This window comes from Muscardinus avellanarius (genome assembly GCF_963383645.1).
Source record: "Muscardinus avellanarius genome assembly, chromosome: 10".
Classification (NCBI taxonomy): domain Eukaryota; kingdom Metazoa; phylum Chordata; class Mammalia; order Rodentia; family Gliridae; genus Muscardinus; species Muscardinus avellanarius.
In genome coordinates this window covers 111,854,181-111,880,226 of record NC_137796.1, presented here as the reverse complement: position 1 = coordinate 111,880,226, position 26,046 = coordinate 111,854,181, and the positions used below count along the sequence as shown (strand labels likewise).

The 26,046-nt window shown below is 64.7% G+C and overlaps 2 protein-coding genes across 3 annotated transcripts; one reads left to right on the top strand and one right to left on the bottom strand.

The window, feature by feature from the left end:
* Positions 1 to 879: 879 nt before the first annotated feature.
* TRAF7 (TNF receptor associated factor 7) lies at positions 880 to 12,161 on the top strand (the record flags this gene model as incomplete). Its single annotated transcript, XM_080704001.1, is given in 22 exon segments — positions 880 to 955; positions 958 to 959; positions 1,232 to 1,289; positions 2,732 to 2,823; positions 4,861 to 4,977; positions 5,389 to 5,481; positions 5,649 to 5,682; positions 6,176 to 6,359; positions 6,452 to 6,586; positions 7,117 to 7,334; positions 7,409 to 7,482; positions 7,634 to 7,682; positions 7,762 to 7,889; positions 8,010 to 8,092; positions 9,074 to 9,113; positions 9,194 to 9,310; positions 9,381 to 9,503; positions 9,644 to 9,763; positions 9,858 to 9,989; positions 10,069 to 10,188; positions 11,894 to 12,039; positions 12,092 to 12,161. Coding segments are annotated over 22 exon segments (2,211 nt in total).
* Positions 12,162 to 12,193: 32 nt separating this feature from the next.
* Positions 12,194 to 25,824, bottom strand: CASKIN1 (CASK interacting protein 1; the record flags this gene model as incomplete). Of its 2 annotated transcripts, XM_080704100.1 has the most annotated exons (20): positions 12,194 to 12,293; positions 12,371 to 12,776; positions 13,229 to 15,229; positions 15,307 to 15,445; positions 16,701 to 16,802; positions 16,884 to 16,994; positions 17,780 to 17,871; positions 17,951 to 18,035; positions 18,118 to 18,206; positions 18,287 to 18,388; positions 19,107 to 19,224; positions 19,403 to 19,497; positions 19,579 to 19,687; positions 19,765 to 19,873; positions 20,360 to 20,490; positions 20,600 to 20,695; positions 20,782 to 20,927; positions 21,071 to 21,168; positions 21,247 to 21,298; positions 25,731 to 25,824. In XM_080704100.1, 20 exons carry the CDS (start codon positions 25,822 to 25,824, stop codon positions 12,194 to 12,196), a joined length of 4,275 nt encoding a protein of 1,424 aa, XP_080560226.1. The 2 variants fall into 2 exon arrangements, with proteins under 2 accessions (XP_080560226.1, XP_080560227.1); XM_080704101.1 differs by lacking the exons at positions 16,701 to 16,802; positions 16,884 to 16,994.
* Between the last annotated feature and the right edge of the window lie 222 nt (positions 25,825 to 26,046).

The window sequence follows — 26,046 nt, the reverse complement described above, 5'->3', positions numbered from 1 at the left end:
TGCCCAGCTTCCACACTGCTGGGTCCAGACAGTGGCAGGCCACTTGGGAGGAGGCATGTGGCTAGGCTGCCACAAGGTAGACATTGTCTCAGCAGTGGACAGCTCTGTCCCCAGGACCCGGCCCAGGCCTGGCCGATGGAGAGGTGCGCTGCCCTCGGGCCCATCCCAGAGCCCCTCTTTGGGAGAGGGCAGGGCCTGGTCCTCTTGTATGCTTCCTGCGCCCCTGCGCAGCACAGTTGGGAGTGGGTGACCTGTGCGTGGTAGAAAGCCAGAGCCCCTCTTCCCTGGGACCTTCACGTGACTGTGTGTAGGAAAGTTGGGCCTGTTCCCCCAGTGGGTTCTCCCGCGGAGTGGCCAGCGCCCCCCTCACGGTCCTCCAGGCTGGTCCGGCCAGGTCTTGGTGGTACACATGCATCTTGTGTCTGGTCTGGTAGTGCTTGGTCCCCGAGTGACCAGGTCCTCATGTGCCACACCCTGGACCTGGCCAGCAGGCCCGCACCAACACCCAAGGCGCAGCCTTGGCTCAGGGACCCTCAGCCTGCCAAGTGTCAGGCCCGGAAGCAGCTCAGGACCCGGGGAGCAGAGAGACACGTGGGGGTCTCCGCCTGTGCCACAGAGCTGGGTGAGCTGTTCAGGAGGTCTGGGCCTCGAGCAGCTGAAACTGAGGGCTCACCTGCCTATACTTGGCCCCATGCTCACCTGGGCAGGAGGGCCAAGAGGGCCATTGTCTGCTGCGGCCCCGCTGAGCTGGTGTTCCAGGTCGGGGGAAGCCGCGCGTGCCCAGTGTTGGACCAGCCAGGCAGGCCCGCTGCTCAGCTGCGCATCTGTGTTCTGTCCACAGAGGGTGCTGCCTCGGGACCTGGGATGCCTCTCTAGAGCATGAGCTTGGGCGAGAGCGCCCGCTACAACCGCTTCTCTGGGGAGCCCGCCACTCTCCCCTCCCCAGACGTTGGTGCAGAGTAAGGGGGTGCCAAGTGCGGGGGTCTGCCCTCTTTGAGCACGCGCCAGGGCCCTGGGGTGCTCCGGCCACTTGGCACTGACTGCGGAGCTTCCAGAACAGCCCCTCCCACGCAGGGAGCCCGCGAGACGGAGGTGCCCGTGCCCGTGCGTTGGCGTGTTCCTGCACACGTACTCACGTCGCCTATCAGCAGGTGAGCGTGTCTGTGGCGTCCACCGGTGCGTGTCCACGTTCTCTCCCTGGACAAGGCCAAGGCTCCTCCTTTTCTCTTAGACAAGAATGGAAACGACCTTTGGACCCGCCTTTTCAGCTGTCACCACCATTACGAAAGGTGAGCTAGTGAACAGTGAGGCCGGCCTCTGCCCGCCCCAGGCCACACCCTGGCAGGGAGGAGCACCTCAGCCTCTGCTTCTGCCCTCCTCTCCGTGGCCGGGCGCTGCCCGCCCCTCCCCAGGAGGGCTCTTCTGACTTCCCTGGCACTGCTGGGCACACCCATCCCTGTCACTGACCCATGGCTAGGCCCCTGGCCTGCAGGTGGTAAGGTTCTTTGTCCAGTAGGGCCTGTCACTCTCAGCCCCAGCCCTAGCCCTGTCGTCCAGGAAGTCACGGGGCAGCGGGTGGACAGTGTCCTTCCTGAAGGTGTGGGGTGAGCACCCTCTTTCCAGAGCCGGCCTCTGGGGCAGGAGTGCGCTTGCCTTTCTGCCGCTCTGCCCTTCAGGAGTGTGCCAGCTAATTGGTTTTTTAATTGCCTTCCCATGGTTCCCTCTGGGTATCCTGGCCCAGGGTATGTGGCCGCCAGGTATGCCTGCTCGTGTCAGCTGCTCTTGCTGCTGGGTGACACTGAGGAAAAGAGAGGGATCACCGCAGTCCTCCGACTCAGGAGGGCTCTTGAAGCCCTCATCTCCCTTACAGGCCACACGGAAAGCTCCAGGGCAGCACAGGAGGTGGCGTCTGCATGCTTGCTCTTGGAGGGAGTGGGCAGGCAGCGAGCACCGCACTTGTAACAAATGGGAAAGCTGAGGTGCAGGCACTGGCATCCCCGCTCTGGACCGCCAGGTCCCGCTGGGCCCGAGGCCAGTGGCAGCCACTCCGGCCCCTAGCTGCTGTGGGCCTGCTGTCCCCAGCGCTGCCACCTGTAGAACCCCAGCGGCGCTTTCCAGCTCCTGCCTGGTCACGTGACTGTCCTCAGGACGGTCCTGGCCGTGGCCGAGTGGAGCGATGTGTGCACAGGAGCAGGGTGTCCCTCGGCACCTTCGCTGAGGAGAGCTAAATAGGCCAGGGTGTCCCTGGTCTGGCGGTGCTGGCGCGGGGGCACACACCAGGACGTAGCCTTGGCCTTACCATGTGCCAGCTGAGGGCCCTTAGCCTCACTGACTCAGGTTCCTCTGAACCAAGGCTACCTATCAGAGATTCACCTGACAGTGTTACCGTGAAGGTCAGACCAGATGTCCCCAGCTCCTGCCAAATGAGCTTACATGTAACCATTTGGCATTGGCCGTGCATCCCAACTGGGCACAGAGTGGGCCAGGTCACACTGGAGTGATGGGCCTTGCAGGCTCTGAAAGAAGACCCCTCACCCGGTGGGCGAGGCTGCAGCTGGCCAGGCCTGGGCTGATCTAACGTAACTGGCCTCACCTTTGGAGGCCACCAGCTACCCCACCCGCCCTGCACCCTCCGGCCCTGGGGAAGGGCCCGCGTCCTGCACGGCCCCTCCAGACAGGCCCCCTGTGGCCACCCTGCTCATGGCGTCCAGCCTGCCCCTTTTCTTGACAGCCGATGGGACCAGCACGTACAAGCAGCACCGCAGGACACCTTCCTCCTCCAGCACCCTGGCCTACTCCCCACGCGACGAGGACGACGGCGTGGTAGGTCCCTTCCTCCCTGGCACCCTGGCCTACCCCCCTGCCTAGCCCAGTGCGAGTCCGGGAGGACAAAGCACACGTTCGTGTGCCAGGCAGAGGGGGCGCTAAGCACGTGTGGCAAGTCCCTAGACTGGAGGGCCCCATGGCTGGATGGTGGTGCTCGGAGGAGACAGTCTGGGGAGCTGGGCTAGAGGTTGTGGTGCCGGAAGGCCGGGATGGGGCACATTTGGCTCCATCTCAAGCAAGGTGGGAACTGCAGAAGGTTCAGACAAGTCCAGTCCGTGTTTGAGAGCTTGCTCTGCTGCTCAGTACTGTGAGTGGGGTCTTGGGCAGAGGCAGGAGGTTGAGGGGTAGCCAAGCTATGGCGTCAGCTCAGCAGCAGGGGCTGCGGGGCTGAGCTGGGGCTGGGGGTGTGCTACTGGCTAGGAGGGAGGAAGCGAGGGTCATGGTGGCCCTCCCCTGCCAGTCTGGTCACTGGTACTCATTGTTGGGATCTGGAACTGCCGGAAAAGCCAGGGTCCTTGGGTGCCAAGAAGCAACCCTCTCCTCATACTGAGCAGCCAGGCCTTTTTTTGCTTTTTATTGGTAAGAAAGAAAATTAAAGCCGGGCATGGTGACACACACCTGTAATCTCAGTACTTGGAAGACTGAGACAGGAGGGATCACAGGTTTGAGGCCAGCCTCAGCAACTTAGACCTCTGTTTCAAAATAGAAATAAAATAGGGTTGAGGGTGTAGCTCAGAGGCAAAATACCCCCGGGTTCCATCCATAGTGCCATTAAAAAAAGAAAAGCAGAAAGGAAAGCTTAGTTAGCTGAGCAGGCGCTTGCACCTGCCGTGTGTGCAGCGCAGCGCAGGCCCCGAGGGGTCAGATAGAGCTGGCCTGCCCTCGCGCGCCGCCTGCCTGGCCTCGAGAACGTGCCTCCACTTCGGAGAGTACAGAGCATCTATAGACCAGGGTGGCTTCAGAAGTGCGCAGGCATCTCGTCTGTTTGCTGTGGGCCGGGGCCTGGCCCACGGTGTGGTGGCCGCTACCCCATGGTACCCCATGGGGCCGTGGCCAGCCGGCCCAGCACCCACTCTTGTCTGGCTCCTGTGCGCACCACAGGGGTGTTTGACTCACTTCCTCCAACTTCCTCCTCTTTTCCCCGTGTGGCGGCCCCACGGAGACGAGCCACTGGGGACCCCAACAGGGGGAGCTGGGCACTGTCTGGGGAGACTTTGTGGTCTCTGCTGCCCGCCTGGGGACGCTGGCCCCGAGACTGGCTGTGCCTCTGTACAGGGCTCCCACGCCTGGCTGGCAGGGAGCGGGCTCCGCGGAGGCAGCGGCCAGGGCCTGGCCTGCAGCGTGCACACGCACTGCTTCTCGGGTCGGAGGGGCCCAAGGAATGGGCTGCGGGTTCTGTCGGCCTGAAGGAGAGCCATGAGAAGTAATGGCTCTTGGGAACTTCTGGAGGTTTCCAGGCCCAGAGAGGAGGGAGGGACAGTGCCTGCCTACCTCTCCTCAGGACCCCAAAGCTGTCACTGCCGATAGCTCAGCGGATGCATCACCTGTGGCCCCCACCTCTCGCTCTGGGGAGGCTCTGCCAGGGCTTGGTGGAGGCCGTCGCTGCCTTCTTTGCAGGCCCCCCAACTGGCGCCTCTTGGCCAGGGAAGCTGGGCAGGCCCCCAAGCCCAGTGGTGCCGGGAGCCCGGCAGCCTCTCCAGGCCAGTCTTCCGTCCCCTCGTCAGTGGTTGGGGCCCTCGGCTGCCCGGGGCTGGCGGGTGCAGGCGCCCCCTCTGCGGCCTACATTCCCTCACGGGAAGCAGGAAGCAGCCCGAGTGTGTCCTCGCAGAATTGAATAGCAGGAAGTCTCTCCATTTACACAAAGAAAGCTGGCAGTGCCGAGCGGGCGGTCCAGCACCAGGGCCGGCCCGGGCGGGGGCCAGAGGCTGCACAGGCACCCACGCGCTTGCTGGGGCCCCGGGGTGCCGCTCCCCTCCAGCCTCCACGGGCACGACCCTGCGTGGAGCCCCCTGATGGGCCACCTCTCTCCCGCAGCCCCCCATCAACACTCCCCGCCGCTCCGACTCGGCCATCTCTGTCCGCTCCCTGCACTCCGAGTCCAGCATGTCCCTGCGCTCCACGTTTTCGCTGCCTGAGGAGGAGGAGGAGCCGGTAGGTGCGGGAGGATCGGCACATGGGGTCTCGGGTTGTCACCGTGCCGTGGTGTTGTGGGAACCTCCGCTGGGCCACGCCGCCTGGCTCACAGTGAGAGGGTCAGGCCTGGTCAGGACCCCTGGTTCCTCTGAGGGCCAGGCCAGGTCCCCCAGGCATGGTCTCCCTGTCCTCTCAAGGCTGCGCAGGGATGTGTGGTGGGAAGGGGGTCATGGAGGTGCAGGTGGGGGTCATCTTAGACTGCATAGACCATCTGCACTGCTGCACACCCCGGCTTTTCCTCCTCGGCCCCCTCAAGCCCCCTCAGCCCCGGAGAGTGGGTGGGCCTGGGTTGCAGTGTGAGGAGGCTTCCCACTCCACACCAGCACCTGGCCCATCTTGTCCACTTTGGCCCTTTGCCCGCTCGGTCAGGAGCCGCTGGTGTTTGCCGAGCAGCCCTCGGTGAAGTTGTGCTGCCAGCTCTGCTGTGGCGTGTTCAAGGACCCAGTGATCACCACATGTGGGGTGAGCTGCCCCGTGGGCCCTCCTTGGCCACAGGCTCAGCCGGGCTGCCCAGCAGGTGCCCTCTGCAGTGGGCCTGGCGGGGAAAGCTGGGCCCTGGGTGGCTGCTGGCCTTGACTTGGAGTGAAGAAGGCCACAGCCATCCACAAGTCTGCCCTTTGTCCCCACAGCATACGTTCTGTAGAAGATGTGCCTTGAAGTCAGGTAGGTCCCTCCCTCCCCTGCAGGCCCGGCTGGGAATGATGACTTCCCCCTTGTCCTGCTCATGGCGTTCAGGCGCGCTGGGGCGCAGGCTCGGGCCTCCACAGCAGGGTACTGAGACCTAGAACTCCTGGTGCCTCTGGACTCTGAGCCCTCCCGGGGGTGGGCTGGGGCTGGGGCTGGGCCTCCAGGGCCAGCACCTGCATGTCGCTGGAGACTGCTATTGCAGCCTGCATCTGCTCCTGCCCATTTAGCGCCTGGTCAGGTCCAGGCTGTCTGCCCCAGCCCTGCCCAGGGTCCTGTCGGGTCAACTGGGAGGCCCGTCACCGCCTGCTTGTCCTTCGGGCTGGGCACCTGGGTGGGGTGAACAGGCGAGTGGGCAGGAGCCTCGTCTCCTGCCACCGCATCCCACACCTCTCCGGGACTCAGCCTTGCACCCGGCAGTGCTGCCAGGAAGGGACACTGGGCAGTGGGGTCAGCATGCCCTTTCCCCCAGAAAAGTGTCCGGTGGACAGCGCCAAGCTGACGGTGGTGGTGAACAACATCGCAGTGGCCGAGCAGATCGGGGAGCTCTTCGTCCACTGCAGGCACGGCTGCCGCGCGGTGGGCACGGGGAAGCCCAGCGCCTTCGAGGTGGACCCCCGGGGGTGCCCCTTCACCATCAAGCTCAGCGCCCGGAAGTAAGGACCCCTGTGGCCCCGGCCCCCGCGGGGTGCTGAGCGCCTTGGCCTCTTGGTTCTCCGCCAGTTCAGCACTCCGCATCCTCGCCCAGGGACCACGAGAGCAGCTGTGACTACAGGCCCGTGCGCTGCCCCAACAACCCCAACTGCCCCCCGCTCCTCAAGATGAGCCTGGAGGCCCACCTCAAGGAATGTGAACACATCAAGTGCCCCCACTCCAAGTACGGGTGAGTGGGCGGGCGGGTGGGGTGTATCTCGGAGGTAGAATGCCCCCAAGTTCAATCCTCAGTACTACCAAAAAGAAAAAAAAGCCAGGCATGGTGGTGCACTTTTGTAATCCAAGCATTCGGGAGGCTGAGACCAGAGGATCACGGTTCGGGGACAGCCTCGGGTACTTAGGCCCTCCGCAACTCAGTGAGACCCTATTCCAAAATAAAGAATAACAAAAAATAGGGCAGGGAGTATTGCTCAGAGGTTGAATGCCCCTGGGTTCCATTCCCAGACCCGCAAAATAAAGGTAGCGTAGGAGGCGGGAGAGGGAGGAGACTGGAGCCAGGGAGGCTGCTGACAGGCAGATGGCTGGGTCTCATTTGTGAGATGGCCAGCTGGCTACTCGTGGCACGGGCTGCATAGCGGGGGGCGGGCAGCTCTTCGGGTGTTAGGCACGGCGGCGGAGGATGCTCCAGGGACTCATGGGGTGGGAAGGCTAAGGAAGGCTCTTGCCAGGCAGTCAGGTAGGCAGTTGGCCTCCCCCCAGGTGCACGTTCATCGGGAACCAGGACACATACGAGACGCACCTGGAGACGTGCCGCTTCGAGGGCCTGAAGGAGTTTCTGCAGCAGACAGACGACCGCTTCCATGAGATGCATGTGGCGCTGGCCCAGAAGGACCAGGAGATCGCCTTTCTGCGCTCCATGCTGGGCAAGCTCTCGGAGAAGATTGACCAGCTGGAGAAGAGCCTTGAGCTCAAGTTTGGTGAGGGCCAGCCCCGGGGTTGCTGGGTGCGGCCGCTGCCTCTGACCTCTGACACGCTGTCTTCTGCCACTCAGACGTCCTGGATGAGAACCAGAGCAAGCTCAGCGAGGACCTCATGGAGTTCCGGAGGGACGCTTCCATGCTGAATGTGAGCGGCGGCCACGGGGGGCGGGCACGGGGCTGGCCCTCAGTCGGGGCCCTTCCAAGCCGGCCTCCCCACTGGCCTTTGTTCAAGTGAGAGCTGCTGACAGCCCGGCCCCGGCCCGCCCGCCCACTGTGCTCTGCTCTCGGCCTTGTAGGATGAGCTGTCCCACATCAACGCACGGCTGAACATGGGCATCCTAGGATGTGAGTACGACCCGCTGCTGCTCCCACCCGCCATCCCCAGGGGCCCACTGGGTCCCTCACCAGCTTCTCCTGTCTGCAGCCTATGACCCTCAGCAGATCTTCAAGTGCAAAGGCACCTTCGTGGGCCACCAGGGCCCCGTCTGGTGTCTCTGCGTCTACTCCATGGGTGACCTGCTCTTCAGTGGCTCCTCTGACAAGACCATTAAGGTAGGTGGGGCTGCCTGGGCAGGACCTTCTTCCCAGGATGGCTGGCCTCCTCACCCTGCTGTCCTGCCCCTTGGCACTGGGCTGACCTGCTGGGACTCACTCTGACCCTGGTCTCTGCAGGTATGGGACACCTGTACCACCTACAAGTGCCAGAAGACGCTAGAGGGCCATGATGGCATTGTGCTGGCTCTCTGCATCCAGGGGTAAGTGTGGCATGTGTGTGCCCATGGGGATGGGGCCACAAGTGCCAGCCTGTGTGCTGTGCGTCTACTCCACCTGTGAGTGGTGTGTGGCCCTCACGAGGTTGTCCGGGCTCTGGAGTTGTGTGTTGACAAAGCCTGGCACAGCTGGCCTCCAGCCGAACCTTGCCCTGGCCCGGCACGCTCTAGGTGGCCAAATGCTCGAGGTGCGCTCCTCAGAGAGCAGAGGCAGGAGCTCAGCTATCACCAGTGATGTGAAGCCCTGGGCACAGGTCCTGTGCAGCCACCGCGGCTTGGCCTCTCCCTAGACCTGCCCTCCTGTCCCACATTGGAAGGCTGAATATAAGCACGAGAAAGTGCGAGCGTATATCAAGAGGTGAGAGAGCCGGGCATAGTGGCGCATGCTTGGAATCCCAGTACTTGGGAGTCTGAGACAGGAGGATCGCAGGTTCAAAGCCAGCCTCACCTCAGCTACTTAGTGAGGCTCTCAGCAACTTAATGAGACCCTGTTTCCCAGAGGTAGGCTGAGACAGGAAGATCACAGGTTTGAGGACAGACTCAGCAGGAAGTGAGACTTTCATCAACCTAGCAAGACCCTGTTTCCAAATAAGAAATAAAATCAGGCTGGGGGTGTAGTTCAAAGGTAGAATGCCTCTGGGTTCAATCCCCAGTATCAACCACACACACACACATAAATAAATAAAGGAGGTGAGCCAGACTTAGTGGTACACACCTGTAATCGGTCATCCCAGACTTGGAGGCTGAGACAGGAGGATCACGAGCTAGAAGCCAGCCTGAGCAAGTAGTGAGGCTCGCATCAACCTAGTGGGACCCAAGGAGGCTGCTACCTCCAAGGTCCTCACCCGAGCTGAGGCTGGCGCTTGGGGAAATTGCATCCGCGCCAGCCCCAGGCCACGTCACCCAGCCAGGGCAGCGACAGAAAAGACCTGCTCCCCACCCCACCTGCCGGCCCTGCCTCCCCAGGTGCAGACTGTACAGCGGCTCCGCGGATTGCACCATCATTGTGAGTGAGGCCTTGGGAGGCTGGTGGGTGGAGGGCTCTGGGTGGCAGGGCCGGGCTTGAGACTTGCCCCACCCACCCAGGTGTGGGACATCCAGAACCTGCAGAAGGTGAACACCATCCGGGCCCACGACAACCCCGTGTGCACGCTGGTGTCCTCCCATAACCTGCTCTTCAGTGGCTCCCTGAAGGCCATCAAGGTATAGGCGGGTGTCTGAGCGTGGGCACCAGGGCAGGACACGGCCACCAAGCTCACGGCCATCCCCGCAGGTCTGGGACATCGTGGGCACTGAGCTGAAGCTGAAGAAGGAGCTGACGGGCCTCAACCATTGGGTGCGGGCCCTGGTGGCGGCCCAGAGCTACTTGTACAGTGGCTCCTACCAGACAATCAAGGTGTGCCAGGCACCCCCTCTGCCACATTTGCCAGGCTGGCCCCTGGGCTCCCCTCGGCCCTCCCCCTCTGGTTAGTGAGCCCAAGAAGCCTTGGGGGTGAGGCCTCTGGCTGGGGACCGAGTGGACACCCTTGCCCGTAGATCTGGGACATCCGAACCCTCGACTGCGTCCATGTCCTGCAGACATCTGGTGGCAGCGTGTATTCCATCGCTGTGACGAATCACCATATCGTGTGTGGCACCTACGAGAACCTCATCCACGTAAGGGCCGCGCGCCTGGGTCGGGCCTGCTGCTGGATCCGCCCTCCCCTCCCTTGTCCTGGGTCTCTGACCCAGCACGCCTTATCCCTCCCAGGTGTGGGACATCGAGTCCAAGGAGCAGGTGCGGACCCTAACAGGCCACGTGGGCACTGTGTACGCCCTGGCAGTCATCTCAACACCAGATCAGACCAAAGTCTTCAGTGCATCCTATGACCGGTCCCTCAGGGTATGTGCTGGTCCGGCAGCAGGAGGCCCAGAGGGAGGCGGGCTGGGCTCGGCGGCCCTCACATCCTGTGTGCCCCCAGGTCTGGAGTATGGATAACATGATCTGCACGCAGACCCTACTGCGCCACCAGGGCAGCGTGACCGCCCTGGCTGTATCCCGGGGCCGGCTCTTCTCAGGGGCTGTGGATAGCACTGTGAAGGTCAGTGCCAGGGCTCACACCACTCAAAGGGGCTGCCCGGGATGGAGGGGCGTAGGGGGAAGGAGCTGGGGGCCCCAGGTTAGGGCACTGATGCCCAGGCATCCTTGCCCAGAGGGCCACCTGAAACAAGCCTTCCTTTACAGGTCTGGACATGCTAACAGAATCCAGGCCATACCGTGGCTCTCTCTGGGCTTGTGTGAGCCAGGCCAGACCCACGGGTTGCCTCTGGGTGTCTACCTGCCACGTGGGAGGTAGGGCTCGGGGCCAGGCAGTGCCCTCCCCGCCCCGCCCTCCTCTACTCAGTCCTATCCTGTTGCGCCCGGGCAACACCCACTCCTCTCTGGGTGCCAGGTACGACGCTCACCCGGCCCCTACTCCGTCCGCACTCCAGATGGACTGTGGGCCTTTTTACTCACTTTTTCTACTGTTTTTAGACTGTATATAGACTTATTTGATTACTTCCTGGTTGAAATAAAAGTTGCACAGACTGTGGCCGTGCGTGGGGACAGGTCCTAGGGCTGCATGTGGCCCTGAAGATGTTGGTGTACTCTGGCAGGGGCTGGGGGGCCTTCCTTCTCTGTAGGAGGTTCAGCACCCGTGTTCCCAGCCTCCAGTCCCCACACCCTGCTTTGCCCAACCCATGCAGCCAAGACTGAGCCAGGTAGCTCCATTTTCTGCTGTTTATTGGCTGCCAGCGGCAGCTCCCTGCCCAGACCCCTCCCCAACCTGATGAGTCCCAGCTCTGGGCCTCGCCGAGGCCAGGGGAAGCTCCAGGAGTGAGATCCGGAAGGGCCCGCCCAGGCACCACCTCCCCAGCCTACACCACAGTCGCTGGCTTTCGGCATTTTTTAATTATTTTTTTAAAGAAAGGTTCAAAGTTGTGCCCAACACTTGTGATCAGCAAACACTATAGAGGAGACCAGTCAGTACTTTTTGGAGGGAGGAAAAGGGGGAGAGAGAGGGCGAGAATGACCACACAACACAGCCTTGGACCATGAGCAGAAGCGTCCATGGGAACGCGAGTGGGGTGGGCTGGCCGCCTATGCAGGGCCAGCGTGGGGCCCTGGGGAGGGAGGGGTGGGCACACCCTCGTACACATCCACCTGGCATGCACGCCCCTGCACCCACACTACCATCACTTGGCTGGCATGCCCTCACGCTATCACGCTGGGACACGGCCATGCCCGGCCTCGGTGGGACGGAGGAGGACACACACCGTCAGCCAGCGAGGTGCATCCTCCAAGCTCTTCAGACACAGAGGTTCCTGGGCAGAAGAGCTGAGAAGAGGCCCTGGGCAGAGCCCGCCCGCCCGCCCTGGCGCCCAGTGCTGTGGCGGGGCGGGCTCTCCTGCGGGGAGGGGAGAGGCCAGGTGGCCGGCCCTCGCAGTTTTGTCTCCACTGTCCTTTCAGTTGGTAAATGGTTTTCTATAGACTCAATAATATTTCTTCTTTAAATATATATTTGTTAAAGTTATTATACCTTTTTGTTTCTCTGGGGAAATCTGCCTCAGCTCATTCCCAATAAATTAATACTCTTGATAGCTTATATTCTGGGTGTGCGGTGGGGCAAGCCAACCTCAGCCCCGTCCCTTGTGCTGCCCTGAGCGGCGGCAGAGGTTCCCCAATGGGCAGTTCTGTGCTGGGCATAGGCCTGTGCTCTGCCACAAATTGGGGAGGGGGCCAGGCAGCCGCCCCTCCTCTCGCAGGGCTGCGGAGCGCTGCCCTCCACCCGTAAGGACAGAGCCGCGCAGGCGGCGGGGGCCCAGCAGTTATTGCACGGGGAGCAGCAGACGGGGTCGGGCACCCACGGGGCAGCGGCCTGCCCACAGCCCTTGGAGCCCCCGGCCAGGCGGTGCCCCAGGCCGGCGCCGGCCTGGACCAGAGCGGGAGTTGTGCTTGTGCAGGGGCTGGGCAGCACGGCCCGCCCACCCCGCCGGGCCCGCCCCGCGCCCCGAGGTGCCCGCCCTGAGGTAAAGGGCGCCGCGGGCCCGACGCGGGCGGCCGCTTCACTCCAGCATGGCGTCCAGTTGGTCGGCCAGGTCGTCGAACATGCTGCCGATGTCGTCCAGGATGCTACCGGTGCTCTTCTCCGCGGCCGCAGAGGGGCTGAGGGCGAGGGCGCGTGAGGGGCGTGGCCTCCCGGAGCCCCACCCGCCCCGCCCCCGAGGCCCCGCCCCGCCTACCGCGGGCCCTGGCCGTCCTCCCGCCGGATCTTCTCCTCCACCGCCTGCAGCGCGGCGGCCAGGCACGCGCTGGTCTCCTCCAGCTTCTGCCGCGCGCTGTCCCCCGGAGAGGCGCCGTCGGGGGCGGCGGGGGGCGCGGCGGCCGCGGCCCGCGGGGGCTTGGCGGGCACGTGCAGCGCGGGCGCGCCGGGGGACGGGGGCGCGGCGGGGCTGGCGCTGGCGGGGGGCGGCGTGCTGGCGGGCTTGGCCAGGGCGGCGGGCGGCTGGCGGGCGGGGGAGGGCGCGGGCGACGGGCTGGCGCTGCCCGACGGCAGTCCTGCCGCGGCCTTGGGGGGCTTGGGCGCGGTGGGCGGCGGCGGCGGCTTGGGAGACACGGGCGGCGGCGTGCCGTGGGCGCGCTTCACCTCTGCGGGGAGGATCACGCTGGCATCGCGCCGCCAAGTGCAACCTGTTTGCATTTTACTTCCGAACTCCCTCCTGGTGTGGCCTTCTGCAGCCACACTGGCCCTCCGGTTGCTTGACTGCCTTAGGGCCTTGGCACCTGTTCTGCCTGGAAGCCTCCCGGCCTCCTGCAAGAGCCGCTCTAGAGCGGGCAGGATCAGGGTCCTACCTGCACAGGTGTGCTGCTCATGGACCTCAGTGCCTCCCTGGCTGAGCAAGAGGAGGACCGTGTCCACCTCGCTCCCATCCCTGGGCTGGCACGGAGTCCCGTGGGGGATGAGAGAGGGTGTGTGGACACTCCCACCCCACCAAGGGCTTCAACTCTGAAAGAAAAAGCCCTGAGACTGTGGGCTGGGGGACAGGGGAGGGGTCCCGCCACCCTTTCTCATCCTGCCCTGCCTGGCTGCCTGCACCTACCTGGGCTGCCAGGTCCAGGCAGCGGCACCTTCTTGGAGGTGGGCGTGGGTGAGCCCTGGATCTTGGGCCCCGGCTGAGCCAGGACAGGCTTGGGAGAGACGGGCGGCTTTGCCGGCTTCCGGGCATCCCCATCAGGCAGGGGCAGTGGGGGCAGATGCACCAAGTCAGTGGGCGGGGGCTCAGCAGGTGGGGGCGGCGGGGGCAGCTCCGGGGGCCCAGCCTGCTCCAAGGTGGGCCGGCGTCGCACGGTGGCCGTGCCGTTCTGGTACACAGACAGCTGCGGGGGTGGCTCAGGCCCAGCCTCGCGCTCCTTGGCCTTGGGCCGGCGCTTGACCGTGTCAGACTCGGTCAGGATGAACTTGATATTCTCCTGCTGGCTCTGCTTGGCTCGAATGCGCCTCTTGAGCGTGGCGCTGGCCTCCACCCTGGCCAGGGGTGGGCCTTCAGCATTAGCCTCACCCTTGGCTGGACCTCGAGGCCGCTGCCGGGCCACGCTACCCTCCACCAAGTGGCCTTGATCTGCTGGCTCCCCAGACCCCCTTCGGGCAGTGGCCAGCAGTCCAGTGACAGGCCCGCTGAGCGTGCGGCGCCGGTTCACCACCTCGCCGTCGGGCCCAATGGCCTCTTTGTGCTTCACTGAGGCCAGCACTGTGGCCACTCGGCCTGGCTCCGGGCTGGCGGGACGAGGCATGGGGTGGCCCTCAGGAGGCCTCCGGGCAGCCCGGCCCCCACCCCCGATGGAAGACAGCTCGAGCATGGCCGCTATGCTCTTCACGCTGCCGGCGCTGCCAGTGTCCACACTGCCAGCCAGGTCGCTAGCCCGCCGGCGCTGTGCCCGGACCCCCAGCTGGCCATCCTCAGTCTCTGCGTCTGGAGCCTGGTCGTCAGCCATGCTGGCACTGGCCATGGCTGAGCTGGAGCGCTTCGGTGGAGGTGGCGGGGGCCCCTTTTTGCGGGGCCGCACGGCAAAGGACTGGCTGCGGTTGACATTCTTGTCGGTGCCAGCAGGTGCCCGCACCGAGTGGCTGCGGCCCACGCGCCGCTGGACCGTGGCATAGGGTCCTGCAGCAGCGGGCACCAGCAGTTCGTCCCGCTCAGGCTCGCTGTCAGATGCCGCATAGCGATTCAGGCTGTGGGCGCGCTTCTTGGGCCGCCCCGGCTCCATGTCAGCCTCCGGAGGCAGGCACAGCGTGGGCACGGTGGGCACGGGTGGGGGCACAGGCCCCGGAGGAGGTGGCCCAGCCTCACCCTCCACAGGCTGGGGCAGCACATAGGCAAAGCCTCGGTGTGTGGGTGACTGAGGCAGGGAGCGGGGCGACATGGGCCGCTCTGTGGGCGGCAGCAGCTGTGGGGTGGGCTTCACCTTGGCTGTGGCTGGGCTGTGAGGCCCCCCAAGAGCCTGGGGGGAGCCTGGCCGGGCTTTGGTGGGCGTCTGAGGGGGTGTGAAGTGGCTGGAGCCTGGCGGGAGGACCTGCCGCGGCTTGCCGGGCACTGGGGGCACGCTGGCCCTCTTGACGCTGTGGCCGTGGCGGCCAGGCCGGGCCTCCTTGGGTGGGGTGCCAGGGGCTGGTCCCTCATCTAGCAGGTACTCCTGGCTTCGTGACAAGGGACTGCCAGGGCCAGGCGGCCCGTCGCCTAGCAGCTCCTGAGAGCTACTCATGTGCCGAGCCCGCCCGCCAAGGCTAGGCTCCTGGCGCGTGACAGCCCTCGGGGCGGGCGGCAGGTGGTTGGAGGGCTTCTCGGCCGTGGCTGCGCCGCCCTCCGCTGGGCCGGTCAGAGCAGCCTGCAGCTCACCACTGAGCTCACTGTCCTGAAAGGTGGTCATCTTCGGGGACTGGCAGTCAGCTGGGGCGGGCTCAGGTGGGGGCGGTGACTCGATGGCCATCATCTCAAGCGATTGGGGGGCCTTCCGGCGCAGGGGGCCCCCCTCGTACTTGGCGTATTCTGCCTTCTGCAGCTCTGCCAGCTTCCTCACAGCCAGCATCAGCTTCTTTTGGTGTCCTGAGTGGGGCACGGGGCAGGTCAGGCGGGCCTGGGGCGGAGGGCGCCAGGCAGGGCGGGGCGTGGCAGGACCTCACCCAGCTTGGTGATGCCGATCTCCTGCAGGTCCTCCCAAGTGATGTCGGTGATGAAGTCGATGTTCTCGTAGCCATTGTCCACCAGCACCTTGTAGTACTGTGCCAGGCCGATCATGGACAACCACACGGCCAGGTTAGCCTGCGGAGCAGGGGACACAGAGGGGCAGCCCAAGCCAGCTGCCCACACCCTGCCCGCCAACTTGGAGCTGCTGGAGGAGGGAGCACTGGGCCAGCGGGGCACAGACAGACAGGACAAACGGAGGTGTCAGTGCTGGAGACACTGTAGGCACAGGAGTACCAGGCCAGCTCCTGAGCGCAGCCTCAAGGCACTGGCACGCACACAGAGCCAGCACACGCGAACACACACACAGGAGACACACCCTCAGGAAGAAAATGCTTCCCCGCTGGGCCAGGCGGCTGCGGGCAGTGCCCTGAGGAGACACGCCCACGTGTCATGGACAGACACACAGTGCCACGTCAGATCCGTGTACAGTGCACCCCGCGCTCCCAGCTGCACACAGGCATCGACACCCCCTCCAGATTGTGCTCACGCACTCGCTGTCTTCCACCCACGTCAGCTGCACGGTTGCACACATGCCTTCCAGCCACACCACGCGCCCGTGCACATCCACCGTGGTCTTCACCAAGGACAGCCTGACTCTCCCCTAAGCTCCCAGCCAGACACCACTCAGGCACCAACACTCAGCACCCTCAGCCACGCCGGTGACAGAGGGAGGCGAGGCCCACGGGGTCCAGGCACGCTCCTGGGGGACCCCTGAGCTGAGCCTGATCATCACATCCAGGTTCTGGCAGGGCTTTGGGTGGCCACTGGCACCTCTCCAGAGATGGGTGGGTGCTGAGAGGCAGCATCAGGTCGGGTGGCTCTGGACCCACCTCCTTCAGGCCCAGAGGCTGCACCCAGCGCGGGCGCCTCCCTATTAGTAACAACACAGGCCATGATCTGTGCAGAGAGCACCAGAAACCAGGTTGGCAGTGCGTGGCCCAGCCAGCCCATGTGCTGGGACGTGTGTGTGTGTGCGTGCGCGCGCGCGTGCATGTGTGTGTGCAGTCGTCGGGCTGTCTGGAGTGTATCCTGCGCATGTCCTCAGGGTGCGAGGCTGCCCGGGCCCCTCTGCTATGTGCAGAGTGCACGGCAAGCAGCACCCTGAGGTGCTGCCTCTGTGCAGGGGTGCTCCCCTCGTCCTGATGGTGTCACCTATGAGAGGCTGGCCCCAGAGCCCATGCTGGACATACAGGCTGTCCAGGCAGCTCCCCGCTGCGGGCCTCCACACTGCACTTCCTAGAGCCCCGGAGGGCAGTGAGGGCTGCGGCCAGCGAGGCAGGCCGTCTGTCTGCTGGTCCTGGCTCGGCCACCAGGCTGTGGGGAGCCTTACGGGTTTGTGTTCAGGCAGCCAGTCAGGGATGCTCAGGCCGCTGATCTCTGCCGTGATCTTCTTCCGGTGGCCTGGCTTGGTGACACCGATGGCTGTGAGGTCCTAGGTAGAGAGGAGGCCCCTTAGCAGGAAGGCAGACCCGTCTTTGAAAAGGGGTGCAGCTGGCACCGGCCTGCGGCTCACCTCAGGAGTCATGCGGCTGATGGTGGGCAGGTCGTAGCCGGCGCTGGTGAAGTTGGGGGCGTAGAGCTGCAGCTGGAACGTGGCGAGCCACTGGCTGACCGCCTCGGCACTCTGGAAGACACAAGGCACCGGCTGCAGCCGCCCGCTGCCGGGCCTGCGCCCCAGCCACCACAGCGCCTCCTTCTCTGCTCAGCCGGCGGGCCGCGGAGCGCTGATCTGCCATCCGTGGTTCATCTGCAGCTAGGCCCCAGCGAGCCTGGCCCCGGCGCTCCATCATCTGCCATCCTGGACACCGAGTGTGCTCAGCCCTCTGGCCTTCTTCTGCGGGCTCCACCAGGAGGGTCCAGCTGCTGTCCACGTCACAGCCTCCTGACCTTACCCCCACTCCTGCACCAGGGACGCCCACGCCATCTTGGGGAGGCAGGTGGCGTGGTGCCGTGGGAAGGGACTCTGGGGAAGGGGTTTCGGGTTGGACTGCACAGGGCTCCTGCCCATCTCACAGGCAGGGGTGCCTCGCCTCCTCTGGCAGGACTCAGCCAACAGCTCACACCCCCAGCACACAAGTGCACCATGCACTACCCACCGCACACATGAACACGCCTGCGTCGCACACCCATCCCCTTCCATCTGCACCACTGCACTCATGTGTGCCCGGCTCACAGTCACAGTTACACACATCACTGCATGTACATCCACAAGTGTGCACACACTAGCTCACAGCTTACACGATGGACAACACCTGTACACCCGAGTGTGCGCACACGACACACACACACAGACTGACAAAAAGAAGGGCAGGGTCTGGCCTGTCCAAGCCCAGCGGCTGCCCGGGTGCCCGTCAGACTGCCGGCCCCCAGCCCTGAGCCCGGTCCTGGGACCTGGCCCGGGCCCTGTACCTTGCCCTCTGAGGCCGACTCGAGCTTCTTGGGCAGTTGCTCCCCATAGACCTGCCCGGCATGCGCTGCGGGAGGCTGGGACCGGGCTGCGCCTGCTGACAAAAGGGAGTGGCTGGCGAGGGCTGCTGGGGCACCTCCGCCGGGCCAGCGCACCTAGGTCCTGGCTCTTACCCGCAGAGCCCTCTGCAGGCTTGCTGGGGCTGTCCCCCGGGCTGGGCTCCGACACTGACTTCTGGGAAAGCACCGTTGCCAGGAGCTAGAACCAAGAAAGGCAGTTCCCCAGTGCTGCTCCAGACCTGGGCGCCCCAGCTCCAGCCCTGGCTACCCCCCCCACTGACCTTGACCCCTTCGGAGCCTGCGTGCAGGGCATGGCCCCCACCACTCCGGCCACCAGCCACACCACTCAGGCTGCCGCTGCGGTCTCCACCTAGCAGTACAAGGGGTGTGAGGCTGGCGGGGGCCTGCCAAAAGCGCCACCCTCCCAGCCCTCCCAAGGCCCCCGCCTACCTGCAAAAGGCTTCCTTAGCACCCAGATCTCCTCTGGGGGTGCAGAGGACCCTGACAAGCCACCTCCCTGGGGTGGGCTTGGCTCACTGCCTGCTCGGGACCCTGCAGGCCAAGCACAGCTGCCCTGAGCCCTGGGCCTGCCGGGTGGGGCCTGGCATGGGGGAGGGGAGCACAGGCACGCAAATACCTGGGGGCAGAGCAGAGGCACGCACGCGGCTGCCTCCTGCGAGCAAAGGGGCTGAGCGCTGTTGGAGGATGTGACCACCTTTGCACTAAGGGGGCAGGTAAGAAGCCACCCAGGAACTAAGACAGCCACAGGTGGCCGGCCAGACCTAACTAGCCCCTGCTCTCTTGCCTCACCTGTCAGTCTCCAGGTCCTCTGTAAAAGGTAAACTGGCCCCTCAGCCCCACAAATCCAGGCTACAGGGCTTCCTAACCTGGTCCTACCAGCCCCTCTGCCAACTTCCGCACACGTGGTTCCCAGCACCTGAACTGCTCCGGCCAGGGCCAGCCTCCCCCTGCCGGGCCTCCTGTGACCCCTGACCTCTCTGCGCTTACTTCACTGTCCACACACTCCCTCCCACAGGGCCAGCCCCTGGACACAGGGACAAAACCTGAGTCCCCATGTGCACTAGACTGGCCAGCTCCCAAATGGAACATGGCAGGTATACAATGTCTGTAGGAGCGCGTGTCGAGGCGCCGGTGCACAGACAACCCACGGGGCACACGGCTGGGCCCCTGCCCTGCCCACACCAGAGCAGCTGCTTTGGGGCCTGAGGCTCAGGCCCCGCGCCCCCCACAGGGCGGTGAGGGGACTTGCCTGCTCGCTTGATGATGGCCTCACCCAGGGAGGATGGGAAGTAGCCCACCCGGTCGTTGCCCGTCCGGTTGTCATGGATACAGCCCTTCCACCGGCCGTCTGGATGCTGCTCCAGGACCTGGCCGAATGAGAGGGGAGCACACGTGGGAAGATGCCCCTTCAGGGAGGGCTGCCGCCAGCACCACCCAGCGGATGCTGCTCTGGGTGAGCGTTCCCAGCACCCACCCAGCGGGTGCTGCTCTGGGTGAGCGTCCCCAGGTCTTGCCCGTCCCTGCACAGCGACCGCACCCCCTTACTGTGATAATGTCCCCGGCCTTCACGTTGAGGCTGGTCAGGTCGTAATTGTTGCAGTAATCTTTGGTTGCCCGGACCTGCAGGGCTGCCGAAGCCTCTGGGGACACAGGAGGTGGACCCCGAGTCCTGTGAACTGCCCCCACGCCCTGCCCTCGCCCGTGGCCCCGCCCAGGCCCACCTCGCAGCAGCTGCTTAATCTCCTTGCTGGCCTGGGACGTGGTGAACTGGTGCACAATGTCCAGCGCCGTCTGGCTATAGGTGTTCCTCACCTGGGCATTGATCCCACTCTGCATGCAGAAAGGAAGGCCCTGTCAGGGACCCCACACCTCACCCGGTTCCAGTTCCCCGCAGGCCTCAGACTCACATCCAACAGCAGCCGGACGACTTCTGTCTTCCCGCAGAGCGCGGCCTCGTGCAGGGCAGTGCCAGACTTGGTCTGTCGGTTAATGTCGATGCCGGCTTGGAGGAGGAGTCTGTTGTGAAGAGAGGGTGGGCCCTGCAGCAGCGGCCCTCCCCCTCAGCAGCCTCAGGCCAGGCCTCCGTGCCCCACTGCCCACTCAGGTCATGAGCCAAGCCCACTCTGCCGTGTTCAACTACGCGATAGCTTTGAACACTCATCAAAGGCTGTCTCTTGCTAATTCTTCATAGCTGCCGGCTATGCAGTCCTGATGCAGGCACTGCTGTGAGCCTCACTTCGTGGAGGAAGCAGACTGAGAGAACAGCCTTCACAGGCCCCGGGAAGTGGCCAGGCCAGGTCAGAGCCCGGCTGCTGAGATGTGGGAACCTCCATCCCTTTACTGGGGATGGAGGCCGCACACACCCAGACACCTGGTCACATCCCTGCGGCCCTCTGGATCTCCTGTCCTGTCCCCAGCAGGAGCAGGACCCCGAGCCCCTGGAGGCACGGGGCCCCAGGAGGCCTACGGCTGTCCCCCGTCACACCCCCATGGCTGTTGTACCTGATGATATCGATGTGGCCGTTCTTGGCTGCCAGGTGCAGCGGGCTGGTGCCATTGGGGTCCGTGGTGTCCCCTGGCCGGGGCTCCAGCAAGGCCGTACACATGTTGCTGCTCAGGAGTAGCTGGACCACCTTGAAGGAGGGGTTGGGGTAGGGTAGGGGGGCCCTGGCTCGGGGCTGCCCCTGACCCCCACCCCCCAGGTGAGGAGGACAGACAGGTGGAGTTGCTGGGGAGACTTACCCCAACACGGCCGAACTCACAAGCCAGGTCCAGGGGTGTCTTCCCGGAGTTGTCCACCATGCACGGGTTGGACTGGTGTTGCAGCAACATCTCGGACTGCGGGCCCCAAGCGCCATCAGCCCTGGGCACGCCAGCCCTGGGCACGCCAGCCCCACTGCCCCGTCCATGCCGCGCAGCCTCACCACGTCGTAGTGACCATGCTGTGCCGCCAGGTGCAGGGGAATGTGGCCTTCGTCGGACGGGACGTTCACCGCGGAGCCCGCCTTCAGCACCAACTTCATGGGCTCCTTCCGGCCCTGCCAGGCTGCATAGTGCAAAGGCCGCATGCCTAGGGGAGGCAGGCCGTTGGGAGCCATCCCTGACCTCTGAACCCACAGCATCCTGTCCTGAGATCCCAGTGAGGGACCACCCAGGCTGCAAGGCCCTGCCCCTGAGGACCCCTGCCCTGGCTCCAGGCCCGGCCCATCTTGCCTTTGTTATCCTTGATGTCCACAGCAGCCTGAGCCTCCAGCAGCAGGCTGATCAACTCTGTGTTGCCGTTCAGGGCCGCGTGATGCAGGGCAGAGAAGCTGGGTGGGCAAAGGACAAGTCGGAGAGGCCCGGCTGCCAGGCCTTCCCCGGGCCACCCACCCTCGGCTGAGACTCACCCATCTGGGTCCTGGAAGTTGACATTGATCTTCTTGGTGGAGCCCAGGAGCTCTGGGGGAGGAGGGAGACGCGTGAGGGGAGCCTCAGTGCAGGGGAGGCTGTGGCAGCTCCCTGGCGGGCCCCGGGCCAGGCTCTCAGTCTACGAACACGCTTTCAGCTCCAACCCGCACTTAGGGGCCAGTTCTTTGGGTCTTGGTTTCCCATTAAACTGAGCTGGGGAGGGGAATTCACGACGCCAAGGACCCTGGGCGGTCCCCACCTGAGAACGGGAGATAGGGTCGCGCACCCACTTGTACACACACGCCCCCTCCCTCGGGACACGAGTTCGGCACCTGCCGTGGGTGGGAGGGAGAGAGCCAGCCCCATCTGTCTCTCAGAAGGACCCAGATGGGGCCGGGGGTGGCCAGAGAGGCTGGAATACTGGAAATGGGGTGTCTGGGGGAAAGAGCTGCATCCCCGTGGGATAGCCCCCCACTGCCAGACCTGGGTGGCCTTGTGGCTGACCCCCTGCCCCCTGCAGGGCAGAGGCAGGGAGGCCTCTCAGTGACCCCATGCAGCTGGTCTGCAGGGGTTGTGTTCAGGTGCCAGGCTCAGACCACCTGGGGGCTCAGGGGCCCACCTTCTCCCTTCAGGGCCTGGATCTCCTCCTGTGACCTCTCCCGTCCCAGCCTCCCCAGCTGCCCGCCACAGGAGCCCACCGAGGTCTTCCCAGTGGGCCCAAGTCCACACGGATTTCGGCCAAGCCCCTGCCGGTCTGGGCCATGGTTACATAACCCTTTTGTGGGTCAGTCACTCCACGAGGAGGGGCTGGCAGGACAGAAGCCCCTTTGTCCAGGCCCGGGGCGGGGGGCGGGGGCTGGGCCGGGGGCAGCTGAGCCAAGGGAGTCAAGTCACAGAGGGCCGGCTGCAGGCACAGAGCGTGGGTCCCAGTGACCCTTGAAACCCATAAAGCCAGGGGGACCTGGATTTAAATCTGTGCTCAGCCACCGGCCATCCTGTGGCCGCAGCCCTTTCCCCTCTGTGGGCTGGGAAGGCGGCCTGGGATACCTCCAGACACCAGGCATCACAAACCTAGCTGTGAGGGAGGGAGTCCGGCCCAGCCCCTCCCTCTGCTCAGACACTGCCAGTACCATCTCAGTCACCGCTGCCAACGCCCCACAGTCAGCCCCGGGGCCTTCTTCCAGTACTTGTGCTGAGTCCTGCAGTACTGCCTTCAGGCTCACTCAAAGCACACTCAGGGTCCTACCGAGCTTCTCACCAAGCCTGGCATTGCCCTGGCCCGAGCCTCTCAAGGGACCCCCAGCCCGACTCCCCACTCCCTCACTGGGCTACTTAGTCTGTCCTCTGTACCCACAGTCAGAGCCCTGGGGACCCTCCAGAGCCAGGCTCCCTGGGGTGGAGGCTAGAACCAGTCTGACTCCGCAGGATGTGGCCCCGCCTTTCCTCTGACCTCCCCAGCCTCCTCAGTGTTCCTCCAACACACAGGCTGCCCCTGCCACAGGGCCTTTGCACACAGAGTGAGTCCCCGAGGAGCACTCTGTCCCCAGGCAGCCACGTGACTCCCTCTCGCAGCCTTCAGGCCTCTGTCCAGGCGTCCGCTACTGGGCAAAGTCTCCTGTCCGAAGCAGCAGCCTGCCCCTCCCAGTGTGCTGAGCCCCAGTTCCCACCGCATCACAGCTACGGATTGACACCTGCTCCGTCCCTCTCTGTCACTGAACTCTGCGCTCCCTGAGGACAAGGGCTTTGTCGACGTTGCCCAGGGCGGCACCCTCCGTGGTGCCACATCCTTGTCTGGCACCATCCATCTCCAGAGCCGGCGTGGGCATGTGACGGTGTCAATGCTCAGAAGGGCCCCACGCCTGAAACTTAACTTTTGGACACAGGGCCCATTCACAGTGCGGGTGGGCTTACTAGTGCCCACCTGAGCCAGGGCCGATGCCCGCCGCCGCCCTGTTTTCAGGGCTGCAGTGTAGCCAGCCCTTCCTAAGCCCGCCTCTCCTCCCTCCCACCTGGGACTCCAGGCCACGATGGAGCAAGGTGCTTGGACCGGAACTCACAGCCTAGCCCACCTGCTCACCTGGCCTCACCTGCAGGGGCTGATGCTTCAGAGGGGCCTGGAGGTCAAGGGCCAGACACCAGTGGGGAGAAGTCTCTGTCAGGGAGGGGGCCACCTCTACATGAGGAGGACCACCTTTCTCTCTCTCTTTTTTCTTTTTAGCAGTACTGAGGATAGAACCCAGGGGCATTCTACCTCCGAGCTACACCCCTATCCTTATTTTTTAACAGGGTCTCACTAAGTTGCTGAGGTTGGCCTCAAACCTGCGATCCTCCTATCTCAGCCTCCCAAGTACTGAGATTACAGGTGTGCCACCAGGAGGGTCACGTTTCTAAGGTCATCTGTCCAAGGTCTTCTCTAGAGAAAAAAGAGCTAGAGAGCAGCTGCGTCTCGAGAAGCCCCACAGGGCCTGCAGGGGACCCTGGGTGCCCAGGAAGACCCCAGAACGGAAGCAGGCCCAGGGACAGGAAGGCTGTCCGCCCACCCCGCCCCCAGGTTCTCCGAATGTGCAGGAGCAGAGGCTGGTGGGGGCAGAGAGGTGGGGAAGGGGTGAGAGGAGCCAAGCAGAGGGTCCCGGAAGTCCCCTTCCCTTTGCACAAGGTCACAAAGTCCTACAGATTCTACATTGCTGATGGCCCACAAACCTTGCCCCCCAACACGCCCTATTTCTTGTGAGCCCAGCCCGCTAACTGCTGTCCTGAGACCACCTCCACCTTGGAGGTCAGATCCAAAGGCCAGGCTGGAAGGCAACGCTCAGTGGGCCACGGTGAGAGGGAGGCAGGCGCCGGACCAGAGTGGGCAGGGAACTCCTCCTGGGCCGCAGGGAAGGGGAGGCCCCTCGCTGCAGCGGGAGGGTGCCCTGGCCAGGCTCTTTCCCTCCAGGGCAGTCTCCTCTCCCCTCAAGGGCAGCTGCTAAGTGTGGCGCCTGTGTGTGCACAGAGGCTTCCTTCTAGGCCAAGCGAGGGGCTGCAGTGCCTAGGGTGACAGCAGCTGGGGGTGGAGGGAGGGGATCACGGGTACAAGGGTTGTGGGAACCCCTCTGGGCTGGGGGGGCACTCCAGGACACTGCTGGATGCCCCCCACCTAGTGGCCCAAACTCCAGCTGTACTTTGCTGAATCAAAATACATCTTACTCCAAAGCAGGCCAGCGTTGCCATGACGACTGTGCTAATTCATGGAGGGATTTCTCCGTCTGATTTATTATGCCCGCCCCTGTGAGTCAGAGAGTACAGATATGGGGGACAGGTCAGGTGTCTCTCCTGCCCCAGAGACCAGACTAGGCAGAGGTAGAGACCGGGTAGAAGTGAAAACGTCCTTACCTCCCCAGGATGGCAGAGGAGGAGGGAGGAGACACCCCTGAGCCTGAGGCCTGCACTTCATGGCTGCATTTACTAAGAGCCTGCTTCGTGCGCACACTCCTGCTCTCCCCACACAGCTGAGGCGGGGACCACAAATGTCCCACCCTGCAGATGAGCAGACTGAGGCCCAGAGCCAGTCGGTGCCCAAGGACACACGGCCACTAGAGGGAAGTCTAGACCTGCCTTCTGTCTCCCCCTTCCCTAGAAGCCCTCCCTTTCTCAGCCCAGCTGGGAGGGGGAAGTGGGGTCAGCCTGTGTGCCTGCCAGGCACCAGTGCCCTTCGCTGCCTGCACGAAGTGGACGGGAGCTGGCCAGAACCTGGAAGCTGGGTTCTCCCTCCAGAACCTAGCCCTCCTCGGGCAGTTGCAGATCTCAGTATCCCCTGGAGGGAGGGGAGGGGTCCCCTGGCTTGCACACAGTCTCGGGCGTAGAGTGGGAGCGAGGGTACCCAGATCCCACGTGCTGCCCTGCAGAGCCCGGCTCGCCCGGCACAGGTGCCCTGACACACTGACACGGTCATACGTGCGCAGCCGCACACGCGTCTGGTCCACACGCCCATCCATCCCATCCATCCATCTCGGCGGCCCCCAGGGAGGCTCGGAGCGGAGCCGGGATGAGCGCTGGGATCCGGGCTCCAAGATCCCTGCCCTTCCCCGGGGCCCCCACAAGGAAAGCTAGGGATGGCTGCGGGGGGCCCCCTGCCCCCCAGGACAGCCCTTCCTAGCAGGGAGGCCAGGGAGGACCAGGATCTGCTGGAGCTGCCGCAGCTCTGGTGCCCCCGGCTGCCCCTGCCTGGAGCCCAGACTGTGCTGGGCCAGGCGACCTTGGGCCTCGCTGGGTCAACAAATGGCCCCCCATCGGCCATGCCTGGGCAGCCACACCCCCAGCGCGCTCCTGCACCCCCTTCCCCGACAGGCGTGTAATAAACACGGAGCGCGGGCTGGCAGCCCCCTCCCTCCTCCGCGGGCGGGGGCCGCGCCTCGCCCTGCCCTCCCCAGGCCGCCGCCCGCCGCCGGGGCGGGAGAGGCCGGCGGGCGCGGGCGCAGGTGCCCGCCGGCGCCGCACTCACTGGCCTTCCCGGGCCGCGGCCTCTGCAGCAGCCTCTGCGCGGCGCCCACGTCCTCCGCCTTCACCGCCTGCACCAGCTCCTGCTCCTTCCCCATGGCGCGGCCGGGTCGCTCAGCGGCCGCGCGCCCGCATCCTCCGCCGCCGCCGGCTGCGGGCTCTCCCGGGCGCGGGCGCGGGCGCCTGGCCCTCGGACGCCGGGGTCCGCCGCGGCCGCTGACCTCCGCCAGCCGCGCCGGCCGCGCGCTCCAGGCTCCGCCCCGCGCCGCCCGCGCCCCCTCCCCACGTGCGCGCCGCGCCGCCGCCGGCTGCGGACCGCG